Source organism: Homarus americanus, unplaced genomic scaffold (assembly GCF_018991925.1).
Source record: "Homarus americanus isolate GMGI-L3 unplaced genomic scaffold, GMGI_Hamer_2.0 scaffold23598, whole genome shotgun sequence".
NCBI lineage: Eukaryota > Metazoa > Arthropoda > Malacostraca > Decapoda > Nephropidae > Homarus > Homarus americanus.
The window spans coordinates 68,713-83,085 of record NW_024731054.1 but is presented as its reverse complement, the minus strand read 5'-3'; the positions used below and the strand labels follow the sequence as shown (position 1 = coordinate 83,085).

The 14,373-nt window shown below is 44.3% G+C and overlaps 1 protein-coding gene across 1 annotated transcript; it reads left to right on the top strand.

Annotated features, from left to right (window-relative positions):
- Nucleotides 1-210: 210 nt before the first annotated feature.
- On the top strand, nt 211-537 carry LOC121867417 (protein qua-1-like). The gene has a single exon (XM_042367328.1). The coding sequence runs from the start codon at nt 211-213 to the stop codon at nt 535-537; it is 327 nt and encodes a 108-aa protein (XP_042223262.1).
- Nucleotides 538-14,373: the final 13,836 nt, after the last annotated feature.

Here is a 14,373-nt window from a genome sequence, read left to right as displayed (position 1 = left end):
CGGTATGGGTGATGGTGACTGACGGTATGGGTGATGGTAGTGACGGTATGGGTGATGGCAGTGACGGTATGGGTGATGGCAGTGACGGTATGGGTGATGGCAGTGACGGTGGGTGATGGCAGTGACGGTATGGGTGATGCGTGACAGTATGGGTGATGGCAGTGACGGTATGGGTGATGGAGTGACGGTATGGGTGATGGTAGTGACGGTATGGGTGATGGCAGTGACGGTATGGGTGATGACAGTGACGGTATGGGTGATGGCAGTGACGGTATGGGTGATGGCAGTGACAGTATGGGTGATGGTACTGACGGTATGGGTGATGACAGTGACGGTATGGGTGATGGCAGTGACGGTATGGGTGATGACAGTGACAGTATGGGTGATGGCAGTGACGGTATGGGTGATGGTACTGACGGTATGGTGATGACGGTGACGGTATGGGTGATGACAGTGACAGTATGGGTGATGGCAGTGACGGTATGGGTGATGGTAGTGACGGTATGGGTGATGGCAGTGACTGTATGGGTGAAGTAAGGTTACCCAGAAGGCTAATATGTTCATCTTCCTTCTAGCTAACATTTTACCTCCTCCTTCTTCCTTCCTTCCTTCCTTCCTTCCTCCCTTCTTCCCTTCCTTCTAACTAACATCCTCTATCAATAAACACACACACACACACACACACACACACACACACACACAAGCAAAGTGAGAGCTGGCGTGTGTGGGCGTCTGAAGGCGTAAGTAGTAGGCGTGTGGGCGTGGAGGGAGAATGGGTTTGCAAGTGCGCATGGAGTGTGGGCGTGGGTGTGGAGTGTGGGCGTGCGTGTGGAGTTTGGGCGTGACGTGGGTGTAACAGTTGTATATGTATTGAGAGTGACCTTGAATATTGTAGCGCTTAAATATCTACCTTCCCTGTCCTTAACAAACAACAACAACAACAACAACAACAACAACAACAACATTAACAATAACAATAACAATAACAAAAACATTAACAATAACAACAACAACGTCTTTTAATAGCAATCAGAACCCCCCCAAAAAATATCTGACACCACCACAATTGTGACTAGACAAAATGGGACTCGCTAATCTTAATCAAGCAAAAACCACTATCCAATCACAGCCTCACGTGACCGAGCGCTTGTTCACACACACACCAATCATCATCTAATCCTCCAATCACCTTCGGAGGAACCTCATCACAAGAGGTCTCTAACTAGCGCTCAAGTGGTAGGGTTGAATAAGAGGTAGCCAGTTGTCATTTGGAGGAGGAGGAGGGGAGGAGGAGGAGGAGGAGAGGAGGAGGAGGAGGAGGAGGAGGAGGAGGAAGGAGAAGAGGAGGAGAAGCACGAGAGGTGAGAGGGAGGAAGAGGGAGAAAGAAGAGGCGGAGGAGATGGAAGAGGAGGAAGAGGAGGAGGAGTAAGAGGAGGAGGAAAATAAGAGGAAGAAGAAGAGAGGAGGAGGGAGGACCTAACCTAACCCCAAGATATCATCAAGGTGCTTTAATCAACAGGTGAAATAAGACAACGAGGCTCATAGTCAGGTATTCAAGGTATAACTTCACCATCATCCTGGGAGCAGTATAAGGCTCAGTGCACCAGGCCTTATCCTCGAGGAGCAGTATAAAGCTCAGTGCACAGGCTTATCCTCGAGGAGTAGTATAAGGCTCAGTGCACCAGGCCTTATCCTCCGAGTAGTATAAGGCTCAGTGCACCAGGCTTATCTCGAGGTAGTATAAGGCTCAGTGCATCGGGCCTTATCCTCGAGGAAGTAGTATAAGGCTGTGCACGAGTGAGAGACCCAAGACCTGTGCATGAGTGAGGGCCCAAGACCTGTGCAGTGAGAGACCCAAGACCTGTGCATGAGTGAGAGACCAAGACCTGTGCACAGTGAGAGACCCAAGACCAGTGCATAGTGAGAGACCCAAGACCAGTGCACGAGTGAGAGACCCAAGACCTGTGCATGAGTGAGAGACCCAAGACCTGTGCATGAGTGAGAGACCCAAGAACCTTGTGTGCACGAGTGAGGGCCAGACCAGTGCATTGGTGAGAGACCCAAGACTTGAACCTGTGCATGAGTGAGGCCAAGACCTGTGCACATGAGTGAGAGACCCAAGACGCCTGTGCACGAGGTGAGGGCCCAAGACCTGTGCATGAGTGGGGACCCAAGACCTGTGCACGAGTAAGAGACCCAAGACCTGTGCACGAGTGAGAGACCCAAGACCAGTGCACGAGTGAGAGACCCAAGACCTGTGCATGAGTGAGAGACCCAAGACCTGTGCACAACTGAGCCCCCAAGAAGAGTCAATCTTAAACCTTTTAGACACGCACACACCTAAACTCATCGCCTGTGCACATATAAACATCATAACGTGTACACACCCGACCCTTAAGACACGCGCATATCTAAGCTCATCGCCTGTGCACATATAAACCTACATGTGCACATCTGAACCTTTCCCCCCCCCACGGTAACAATAGCCCAACATGGGTCAAAACATGTCCACTATTATTCTGCATTAAACAATATCAGAAACCAAAATATGTGTGTGTGTGTGTGTGTGTGTGTGTGTGTAATAATAATAATAATAATAATAATAATAATAATAATAATAATAATAATAATAATAATAATTAACGGTTTATTGAAAGAGCATGGCGGACGGAAGGCTGAAAATATACAGTTACATAATTGGGGAATGGGTCTCTTGATTTACAAATAATATACAAGTAACATAAGTGATACAAATATGATATATAACAACTAGGTGGGAGAAGCTCAAACCACAGGGCATTACAACATAGTGACAGTGCAAAAGGTAAGATTGACTGGGAGTGAATACACTGGTTGATTTCAAATTATTGATAATTTTTACAATGGTTGGGACTGGGCTGTTCTTATAGCGATCAGTTCGTGCTCGTATGGGCTGGATGCGGTTGTGGTGTCTAACAGCAATTCTCGGGCGAGGGATCTCAGGTGGTAGTATGAGCCGGTGTCGAGGATGGTGCAGAAGCTTCTCACCAAATTTGCAGATGAGGTCGTGGTGATGGTCAGTGAGAGTCGAAAGGGTCAGGGTGTTGAGCGCTTCTTGATATGTGGAGTAGGAAGGGGAGAGAATAATCTTGCATGTCCTCTTTTGCATTTTTTTTAGGTGTTTACGTTGTGTGGCATTTAGGGAGGAAGACCAGGTAGGGGAGGCATAGGTGAGCTTGGGAAGTATGAATGTTGAGTAAACACTGAGGAGCTCGGGTGCAGGAACTCCGAGGGACTTGAGTCGGCGGAGGAGGTGGAGACGGAAACTGGAGGATTTGACAACTTCACTGACGTGTGGTTTCCAATTAAGTTTGTTGTCTATGGTGACGCCGAGGAGCTTAGTGTGTGTGTGTGTGTGTGTGTGTGTGTGTGTGTGTGTCAGCCCAGCATCACCTGCACTTACCCAATGTAATTGTCCTATTGAAGATGTACACGGAGGAGATGATGCAATAACCTGAGGGGAGGGGGGGAGCTCAGGGACACCTCCTTATTGCCATGGGGTGAGTAGGAGGAGGGAGGAGGAGGAAGGACACACACACACACACACACACACACACACACACACACACACACACACACACAACGAGGGTCATGTTAAGTGCACCAACCGGATGTTTAGGATTAACAGCATGACGTTCATTTTCGGTGATCCAGGCGACTGAGGGAGGCTGTGGGGGGGTGGGGAGTGGAGGGAGGTTTTGGGGGAGTGTGGGTGGTGGCTGTGGGGAATGTGGGGGAGGCTGTGGGGAATGTGGGGGAGGATGTGGGAAGTGTGAAGTGAAGCACAGTTGAAACACGTCGATGGAGACCTCAATGCTCATGTAAATACCTAGCCTCTCTCTCTCTCTCTCTCTCTCTCTCTCTCTCTCTCTCCACAATGGCCGACAGAGGTAAAAACAGAAGAGTAGCCACACGACTATTCTTGTAGCCTTTGTACTGGTGAGAAACAATACTCACTAACACAAGAAATCCTTAGTTAAATGAGAAACATTACTTAAACAGGCTTCTAATCTAAATAGGGCCCAGTTTAATGATTAGGTTTAAGACTAGTTGGTGTTTGGGGCCCATTAGGACTAGGGCCCAATAGGACCTGGGGCCCCATCTGACTATTCACAGGACAAATACAACGTCACATCACTCACCGGAAACAACAAGACTTAATCCCACCTCAGTATTGTTAGAGGCATCGTTTCCCATCCCATTCCATACCTATCCCACCCCTTTCACATCCCATCCCATCCTATCCTACCTCCTTCCCATCCCATCCCATCCCCATCCCTTCCCATTCCATCCTATCCCACCCCACCCCATCCCATCCCACCCCCTCCCCATCCTATCCCATCCTTTCCTTTCCCTCCATTACAATAACCAGGATCCTCTCCACCACAGCTTAACCACCCCTTCCATAACAGAGGCCTCCCTTCCCTTACCTGGTGGTGTAGGGTCAAACAAGGAGGTCTGAAGAGCACCTCCACCTCTCCTACCTAGCCTTCCCTCCCATCCCTCCTTCCTTCCCTCATAGTTCCACTTTACTGCCCTCCCTAAAACCTCAAGTTATCTTCTCTTCCTGATACCATAATTTCCCTCCCTCACCTTCAACCTTCCCTCCTTCTTTCTCTCAACCCTTATTCCTTCCCTCCCCTACACTCAACCTTCCTTCCTTCCTTTCCTCACCTCTTCTCTCACACCCCTTCTTCCCTGTCTCCTCACAATAAACCTTCCTTCCTTCCCTTCCTTCCTTCCCTCCCACAACCTTCCTTCCTTCTCTAACTACCACTAACTCTCCTCCCTCACTACACACATTTCAAATACGATATCACCAACATAACCAAGTCTCCCTACACTTCACCATCCACCCCCCTCCCCTTTCTCTCTCTGGATGCCGGCATAAAGTAACTAGGCAGCGGACCACACACACACACACACACAGTAGGACTCTCAGCTCCACATAAAGCACTCACCACCACCCACACACACGCCCATCACGTACACAGGCTCTCAACTCGGGTGCTTCAAGGTGACTCTCTTCAACACGCTCGACTTAACAATGCCAGGGAACATTTTTTGTGTGTGTGTGTTAATTCTTCCGTGGATTAATTTTTACCCTTGACAAGATTAAGAGAAATGATGGTAATTTTAAATGTTTATTGTTATTTGGAAATGGTTGGGATAATTCTACCATATATTGCTAATGGTGTGTGTGTGTGTGTGTGTGAGAGAGAGAGAGAGAGAGAGAGAGAGAGAGAGAGAGAGAGAGAGAGAGAGAGAGAGAGAGATAAGACTTGTTTTAACATAAGAACATAAGAATGGAGGAAATTGCAGCGGGCCTATTGGCCCATACTGGGCAGTCCCATTTACACGCAACCCCTATCGCTCATATATCCATCCAACCTATGTTTGAAGCTATCCAGCGTATTCGAGTTAATGATGGTAAGTTGTTCCAGTCGTCCACTACTCTATTTCCAAACCAATGTTTACCTATTTCGCGCCTAAATCTAAATTTGTCTAATTTAAAACCATTTTTACGAGTTCGCTCCTGGTTGGATAGTTTGAGTACCTTTGTTATATCACCTTTGTTCAGCCCTGACTTCCACTTATACACCTCAATCATGTCGCCTCTCGCTCTACGTCTCTCGAGGGAGTGCAAATTAAGATGCTTTAACCTGTCCCTGTACTCAAGGTTCCTAATGCCCGGGATTAGTCTTGTCATTCTCCCCTGAACTCTTTCCAAGGATTCTGTATCCATTCTGTAATACGGTGACCAGAATTGAGCTGCGTAATCCAAGTGAGGTCTCACAAGCGCAATATATAGTTTTAGGATGACCTCGCTAGTCTTGTAACTAACACCCCTTTGTATGAACCCAAGTACTTTATTAGCCTTGTTTCAGGCAAATACACATTGTTTTCTTGGCTTAAGATTCATACTTATCATTACTCCTGAATCCTTCTCGCAGTCGGATTTCTCAATAACATCGTTGATCATCTGGTATCTGGTTTCCCTGTTTACATCTCCTATACTGAGTACTTTACATTTGTCCAAATTGAATTTCATCTGCCATTTTTCAGACCATTCGAAAAATTTGTTTAGATCTTCCTGTAGTTTTGCGGAGTCCTCGTCAGATTTAATTACACGTCCTATTTTAGTGTCATCAGCAAATTTACTTAAGTTGCTGTAGACGCCGATATCTATGTCGTTTATGTATATAATAAATAATAATGGTCCAAGTACTGAGCCGTGGGGCACTCCACTCGCGACGTTGCTCCAATCGGATTTAGTGCCGTTAATGCTCACTCGCTGTTTCCTGTCCTGTAACCACGTCCTAATCCATTTTAGAATATCTCCTTTAATGCCACGAGCCTCCACTTTTTTTATTAATCTTTCGTGGGGGACTGTCGAAGGCTTTACTAAAGTCGAGATATACCACGTCATAATTGTGCCCCTCGTCCACTGATTCGAAAACAGATGAAAAGAATGTTAACAGATTAGGCATGAACGCCCGCTTATGAAACCATGTTGGGAATCATTGATCAACTTGTGCTTCTTCAGGTGATTTCGAATAGAGTTTGAAATGATTGCTTCCAATAATTTGCCTACAATTGATGTTAGACTAATTGGACGGTAGTTAGAGGATAGTGATCTATCTCCCTTCTTGAAAATCGGTATTACATTTGCTATCCTCCAGGATTCTGGTACTACACCTGTTTTTAAGGACATGTTAAACAACTTTGCTAAGGGCATACTAAGCTCTTCCTTACATTCCTTTAATACTCTGGCAAATATCTCATCGGGACCCGGTGACTTATTAGGCTTAAGTTTGTCTGTTTGTTTACTAACATCATTACTAGTCACTAGTATCTCACTTAATCTATTTTCTTCACTATCTCTGTATATAGTCGGTGCCTCGGGTATTATGTTTAAATTTTCGGTGGTTAAAACTGTTCAAAAATATTTATTCAGATTATTGCTCATTTCTCTGTCGTTATCAGATAGCTCGCTGGTATCTGACTGTATTGGTCCAATCTTTTCTCGTGTTTTAGTTTGATATAATTGATAGAATCCCTTGGGGTTTGACTTCGCCTCCCTTGCTACCTTCAGTTCATTATTCCTCTTGGCTTTTCTTATCTCGGTCTTAACCCGACCGGTCAATACCTTATAATAATCTCGGAGGTAAACTTCGCCACGATTTATCCTCCTACCTATAGCCTTCATTTGTCCAATAATGTTCTTTAAGTAATTATTTATCCATTTAGGGTCATTGTTGTTTGATCTGAGTTTTCTGTACGGTATGGTTTACCTTTGTGCATTAAGTAACTCATTATTTAAATTGTTGTGGAACTCGTCAACCTCAGATCTCGTTATCGGGTCATCCTCTACCGTCAGGTCTCCAGGTAAGGTGAGGTCGCCCTCTGTGGGTACATTGTGTGAGGACACCTCATGTGAGGTCATGTAATTCACCCCCAAGCATGACACCCCCTCTCTCAGCTGCCTCTTCAAACTATCAAAGTTTGCCCTTCTGAAATCTGGGACTTTAGTAGAATTTTCCTTGCGGCTGCCCTGAAATTCTAACTGGAATCTAATTTCTTAGTGATCGCTGTTAGCAAGTTCGTTCCCTACCTCGACATAACTAATGAAGTTTTCTCTGTTTGACAGAACTAAATCGAGTATATTATTACCCCGGGTGAGTTCGGTTATATGTTGGCTTAGGAAATAGTCCTGGATCGTTTCAAGGAAATCCTCCAATTCTGAGTTACCCGTAAGGTCAATCCAATCTATTTGGCTAAAGTTAAAGTCACCTACTATACAGACTTTGCTTTGTATGGAAGCCCAACGCATTACATCCCAAAAAAGTCGCTCATTAACTCTATCAAGATTAGGAGGACTATACAGGTATATTACTCCCGTGATAAATTTTTCCCTACCATCGATTAATTCTATCCAAATTGTTTCTGTATTCCGCTCAGTTTTTATTTCCTTATTTATTTCACACTTCAGATTATCCCTGACATAGATTGCTACTCCACCTCCTTTTCTAATCTGCCTATCGGTATGGAATAATTTGTAACCCGCAATTTGGTATTCGACAGGTAACTCACGTGAGTCTAGGTTTATCCATGTTTCGATGAATGCTATTATATCGATTTTTTCGGTAAATACCAACGCCCTGATTTCATCCATTTTGTTTCTCATACTTCTACTGTTTGCGTAGTAGACATTAAGTTAGTCGTGTTCTGAGTCCTCTCTTTGTCACGTTTAGGAACTCCCTCCCTAATTTAGTTTTGTCATCATTCCTGGTACTATTTCCCTGTAACCTTTCACTTCGTTTACCCGCTCCCACTGCAGTCTCTTCCACCCCCGTGCTCACATGTTCCCCTAGCAGTTTAAAGACTTCGACATCTTTTGAACTGCCCTCTCGAGAGAGCCAGCCAGGGTTGCCACCCCATCCCTAGCATAAAGGTCCCTTCTGCCGTAGAAGTTGTCCCAGTTGTCAATGAATGGGACTGATATTGACTTGCAATATTTGTCAAGACGGCCGTTGACACCAACTGCCCTTGACAACCATTCACCACCAACTCCTCTTTCAGGCAAGACACCACATATTATCGGGATCCCTCCCCTATCTTTAACCTTCCCCAGCGCCTCCCTGTACCCATTGAAAAGTTCCTCACTCCTAACCTTTCCTATGTCGTTACCTCCTACACTAAGACACACTACTGGCTTGGTAACCCTCCCGTGACAAAACCCTATCTATCCTCTCAGCTACATGCCCTATCCCAGCCCCAGGAAAACACACCCTAGTCCTACGTTTCCTATCTCTTGCACAAAAAGTCCTATCTAAGAACCTCACCTGGCTGTCCCCAACTACCACGACCTTGCCACTGGGCAGGGTTTGAACAACTGCCCTTTTCTCTCCTGGCACCACACCGTCCTGCCTCTTCTCTTCCTCGCCAGTTTCCTCCAACACTTGGTAGGGGTTACTGCACTTCACACCCTGGTCAGGTTTCCTGAGTTTGACCCAAGTCCCCTTGGAGACAACCACTCTCCACGCCTGCTCCTCCTGACCCTCCTTCGCAGGTGTCCTGCTAGGCAGGACACCTACCTGAAGGAGTTCAGTCCTGGGGGCTACGTTCTCCCCTTTTAAAACGTCTATCTCTCTCCTCAACTGCTCCAGCTGACTTAACAGAGTGGCCAGGGGTCGTCTTTCCTCACACACCGTCCTTCTTCCCCCACAACACAACGATCCACGGCGGCCATTTCCTATGGATACTAACACGAGCACTTAGGGCACGTCCTTCTCCAAGCTAGGTCAGGTAGCGTTAAATGTTTGATAAAATGAAGAAATGTTATCCAATAGGTTTTCAACATAACTCAGGAAAGTTCTTTAGAATTGAATTGAATTGAATTGAAACAGTTTATTTAGCGTTAAAAACACAGATACAGAGTGGACAATAATAACAATATTAATATGGCTGAGCCAGTTGAGAACCTGAGCTCTCTTTTAGGCACCTGATATATACTATACATTTATCTCAAGGAAGTATTATGTAACATTTAGTATCATCTGGAATAGTACAATGGCATGGTGGTAATAAGAACATCTCATAATGTTCTTAATTTCCGTAATGGAGAGGAAAAGTGAAGTGCTTGTGTGCGGTTTTTTTTTTACGAGAATTAGCCCACCCAGGCACAGGTCACCGACCCACATCGGGGCCTGGGGGGCGAAAATGTAATAATAATAATAATAATAATAATAATAATAATAATAATAATAATACAGAACCACAAAGAAATACAAAATGAAAAAAAATAAAAAGTGAGGAACAATATATGTATGTTGTGTTGTCAATAGTAAGAGAAACAATTGAGACCCTGCAATTGTGTGTAAATGAGGCAGAAAGTCAGATGAGCAACCTGGGACTTGGTCACATATGGCAGCAGGGTCTACCATTAGACAACACATTATGCTTCCAATATCTTCCCAGGCGGTAGTACCTCCCTGTTTGGTAGCCCCTAATACCCCCCCCCAAACACACACCGTTCGACCACCAGGAAATCTTGCCTTTCACTCACCCCCCAACACAACCCACCCTCCACCTCTCACAATCAACCTCTGTCTGTCCGCCCACTCAATCCACCCACGCCATTATCCACGTCCACCTACCGCCCACCCACACTCACCTGATACCCACCCTAACACTTATCACACACCCACTCTTGATCTAACCCAGCCCTCCACCCACACTATACATCCACCCTCCCAACCAACCCACTGACAATATCTCGTTTTCATTACTACTTTCTAAAACGTTTTCTTACCAGCTGTTTACCTCTGACACACACACACACACACACACACACACACACACACTGACACCATTACTATCATCATTACCCTTATTATAATTCACCATAAGGATCGTTTTCTTCTCGTTAGTCTTTAGACTACACCGTAATTGTTAGTAGTAATTATACCTTAACTATCACACACACATTATTTTCAAGATAACTATTATCATTATTACCATATATATTAATTATTTTATCAGTCTTATCGATAAATGATTTAATACAAATAACTAGATACTTTACCCTCACAATTTTTATCACTATGACTATTACTATTATTACTGCTAGCATAATGAAGATATCTACCTCAACCATTACCTCCCCTCATTCCTTCCTCCCCCCAATCAATGTGTTAGGGTTCAGAGGTCACCCACATAGCTGGGTTAACGACATAATGAGGTCGTGAAGAGAGGTGGTCACGTGAACAGTGATATCACCCACATGAATCTGATCCATTTATATATATATATATATATATATATATATATATATATATATATATATATATATATATATATATATATATATATATATATATATATATATGAACAACCTCAACCTGCCGGGACTCGAACCCATGATCTTATGTGTGTGACCGGGGAACGCTACCTCTATACCACTAGGACACTAAAAGCAGTCCTAGACTTTGTTATATTTCACACAATGCCTGTTCATCGAGCTTATGGCGCCGCGAACCTCCAATAGGGGACTGCCCGTGCCACTTATTAAGTGGCACAGGTTAGTTATTGTCTGTCGGTACAGGCACTAGACATCCTACCCTGTCCCATATATGGGTGTTTTAAGGGCCTTATTTCATATTCCGCCGACCCTACTGGCGGATGCTGGTCTAGGGAGGTTGTCTATTGCCTGGCCGTGTAGATCAGGGGTGGTAATGGACCTTTTGAGATTTGGTAACTTTTTGGGAACCATGTATGGTTGTTGTCGTTATCTGGTGGGAGTCTTTGAAGGAGTTCTTGCTCTGATCGTTAAGGGGGGTAGTAGGGTGAGGCAAAAGGGGGGGGGGTGGAAGGGTTAAGGGAGGTGAGAAAAAGCCCCCTCTGGTATCCCTTTCCTGAGGATCAGGTTGTCTGAGAACCTACTACCTACCCTGTCAACCACCCTCCACCACCACCTCCCACACCCTCTCCTTATTCCATGTTTATTCTACTTTTTCTTGTCTTACTCATATATTTTATTATTTTAGTATGTTTATTCTTAGCTGTCATGTCTGTCTGTTAAAATTATGTCACACTCCACTCGGTACTCCCTCCTCCACTCCATTCACTCCACTTAACATTCCCCCCATCTAATTCTTCTTCTGCTCCCTCCACCCTTCTTCCTCCTACCCCCTACCCCATCTCCCTCCTTCCTCCAACCCTCCCTACCGTCACCGCCCCCCCCCATCCACAACTCATCAATTCAAGGTTGCCATCAAAACTGGGGTGAGATAAATTACCCTGATTGGATGAAGATTACACAGACCAACTAAACTATACACCGCCAAGCCATTCTTCAGCATCTCTTTTTCCCCCAGGTGACACTACGACCTGGGTTTACCTGTTATAATCTCATACTGGGAATAATTACATGGTGACGTCAATCAAATGAAAAACTGAATAACAAATGAAATAGATTGATGTGTAATTATTTTGGTTTTGTTTAAAATGATAAATAATAGCTTGGAAATTATATATGAATTAATATAAATTATATTTGTTTGTATAATGAGGGGGAAATACTTATTATAGGAGAAAGTACTGCATTATTTTTATTTTTATATTTAATGAATGGAAAATGTAGTGGTGTAGTTTCTTCACTATTACATCAGACACCACAAATGCCTCTCTCGCACACAATCCATTACTCCCTACCCCACCCATCACCACCCCTCACCCACCCATCACCACCCCTCCCCCACCCTTACTACCCCCTTCCCCACCCTCACTACCCCCTTCCCTTCCCACCACTACTCCTCTCCCCACCACCACCACCCTTTAAGGATCTTACATCATCCACCCCACCCCTCCACCTCCCCCACAATCCCACCTCCTACATCACCCCCACCACCAACTCCTCCCTAACTCCACTCCCCTACCCCCTCACCCCCCCAAGCTACCATCACTCCGGCTTGAATATCATTGTTGACCTCACTTCCTGAGACGTAATAAATAAGTACAGTCATAGCTCGAGTTTTTGCTCCCCCGGTGACCTGTGACCCCGGCGGTGACCTGGTGACCTTTGCTACATCACCTCCCGGCCAAGATGTCTGTATCAACGACAATTATCTGATGTTTCTTTTGGTTCTTAATTTCCTGTTTGACTTATATTTATTTTGTTTTTGTATTAACACTGAGTTTTTTTTTAGATAGTTGAGAGAGAGAGAGAGAGAGAGAGAGAGAGAGAGAGAGAGAGAGAGAGAGAGTCCGTATATTACATCAGAACTACAGTATTAACTCACATCTCATCCCCTTAGGCCGGTATCGAACCCGAGTCGCGGTAGTGAGAGGTAATTAAGCGTGTTATTGTTGCTCCACCACAGAGTCTAACACGTGTTGTCAATACTTACACACACACACACACACACACACACGTCAGCTTAATCTCAGCTACCCTTGGCCACTTTGGTATGTGTCTACGGTGCGTTTTCTGTTCGAGGTTTCTTGGAGTTTCCCCTAATTGATTTCCCATACTCTAAAAAAAAAGGCAACATCCGTTTTTTATGGTTGAAATACCATTTACCATTATATTATTTCATTATTTGTGAGGTTATATTAATTTTGTTTAGTTTATATTTTCAAAGTAATGTTTATAAATTTTTAGATTAATTTTGAGTTGTAGTTAAGATCTGATTCATAGGGAAATACAACCATGAATTAGTACGTTTTCTATGACATTTCTACCCGTGTTTTCTGCCTGCGTTCACTGAGCATTTAACAACCCCTTGAGTACGATGACTGAATATCTTGAGTACGATGACAATCCCTTTAAATGTGATAACTAAACCCCTTGAGTATGGTGACTGAACCCCTTGAGTACGACAACTGCCCTTGAATGCGATGGCTTGCGTACGATGAATTAAAGCCCTTGAGTACCATGACATAAGCTTTTGAGTACCATGACATACGTTCTTGAGTACGATGACTTAAGCTCTTGACTCTTGAGTACGATGACTTAAGCTCTTGAGTCATCGTACTCAAGGGGATGCAAGAGATAGAGTGACTTATGCCCAGCTAACGTAAGTAAGAGCAGTGAATCCAATCTCACACACACACACACACACACACACACACACACACACAGAATAAAACTAACAAAACAAGTTCTTCCTTCAACTATTCAAACAAACAAAAAATTGACTGCAAGAGAAAGTGATAGACCGACACACACACACACACACTTTCTAACTCAGGGCATTGTAAGTGACTTGGATTAAACATCTTGGGCAGCGATCGATAGATAGATAGATAGATAGATAGACGGACGGACAAACAGATAGATAGACACAGACAGACAGAAAGACAGACAGACAGATAGATAGATAGATAGACGTAATGGGTCTAAATGTCAACACACAAAAATCTTAAGTTACCCCTCCAGGCCACATGATATTAGGATTACGTTTTCTTTGATCGTAATGCGAGTTTAAGGGGCTGATTAAACCGAGAGAGAGAGAGAGAGAGAGAGAGAGAGAGAGAGAGAGAGAGAGAGAGATTTCCTCGGATGATTGAAACGAAAGTGTGTGTGTGTGTGGTTACTGTCAAGAGACGCGGTGAAGGATTAGTATGATTAAACACAATTTCCCCCAGACAATTGTTTTTCTCTGACGTTTTTCCCCTTAATGTGATGATGATTGTCTGAATGTAAGATAGATTGTGACTTGAAATTAATGCTCTGAGACTCGACTGGGACTGTGTGAGGTTTTTAATGGAGTCTTATGGTAAAAAAATAGGATAATATTAACAAAGGAAGAAATTGTAGTGATGATGTC

Excerpts from the sequence above, each read along its gene's own strand:
- LOC121867417 (XM_042367328.1), top strand. The coding sequence starts at position 211 with ATGGGTGATGGCAGTGACGGTATGGGTGATGACAGTGACGGTATGGGT.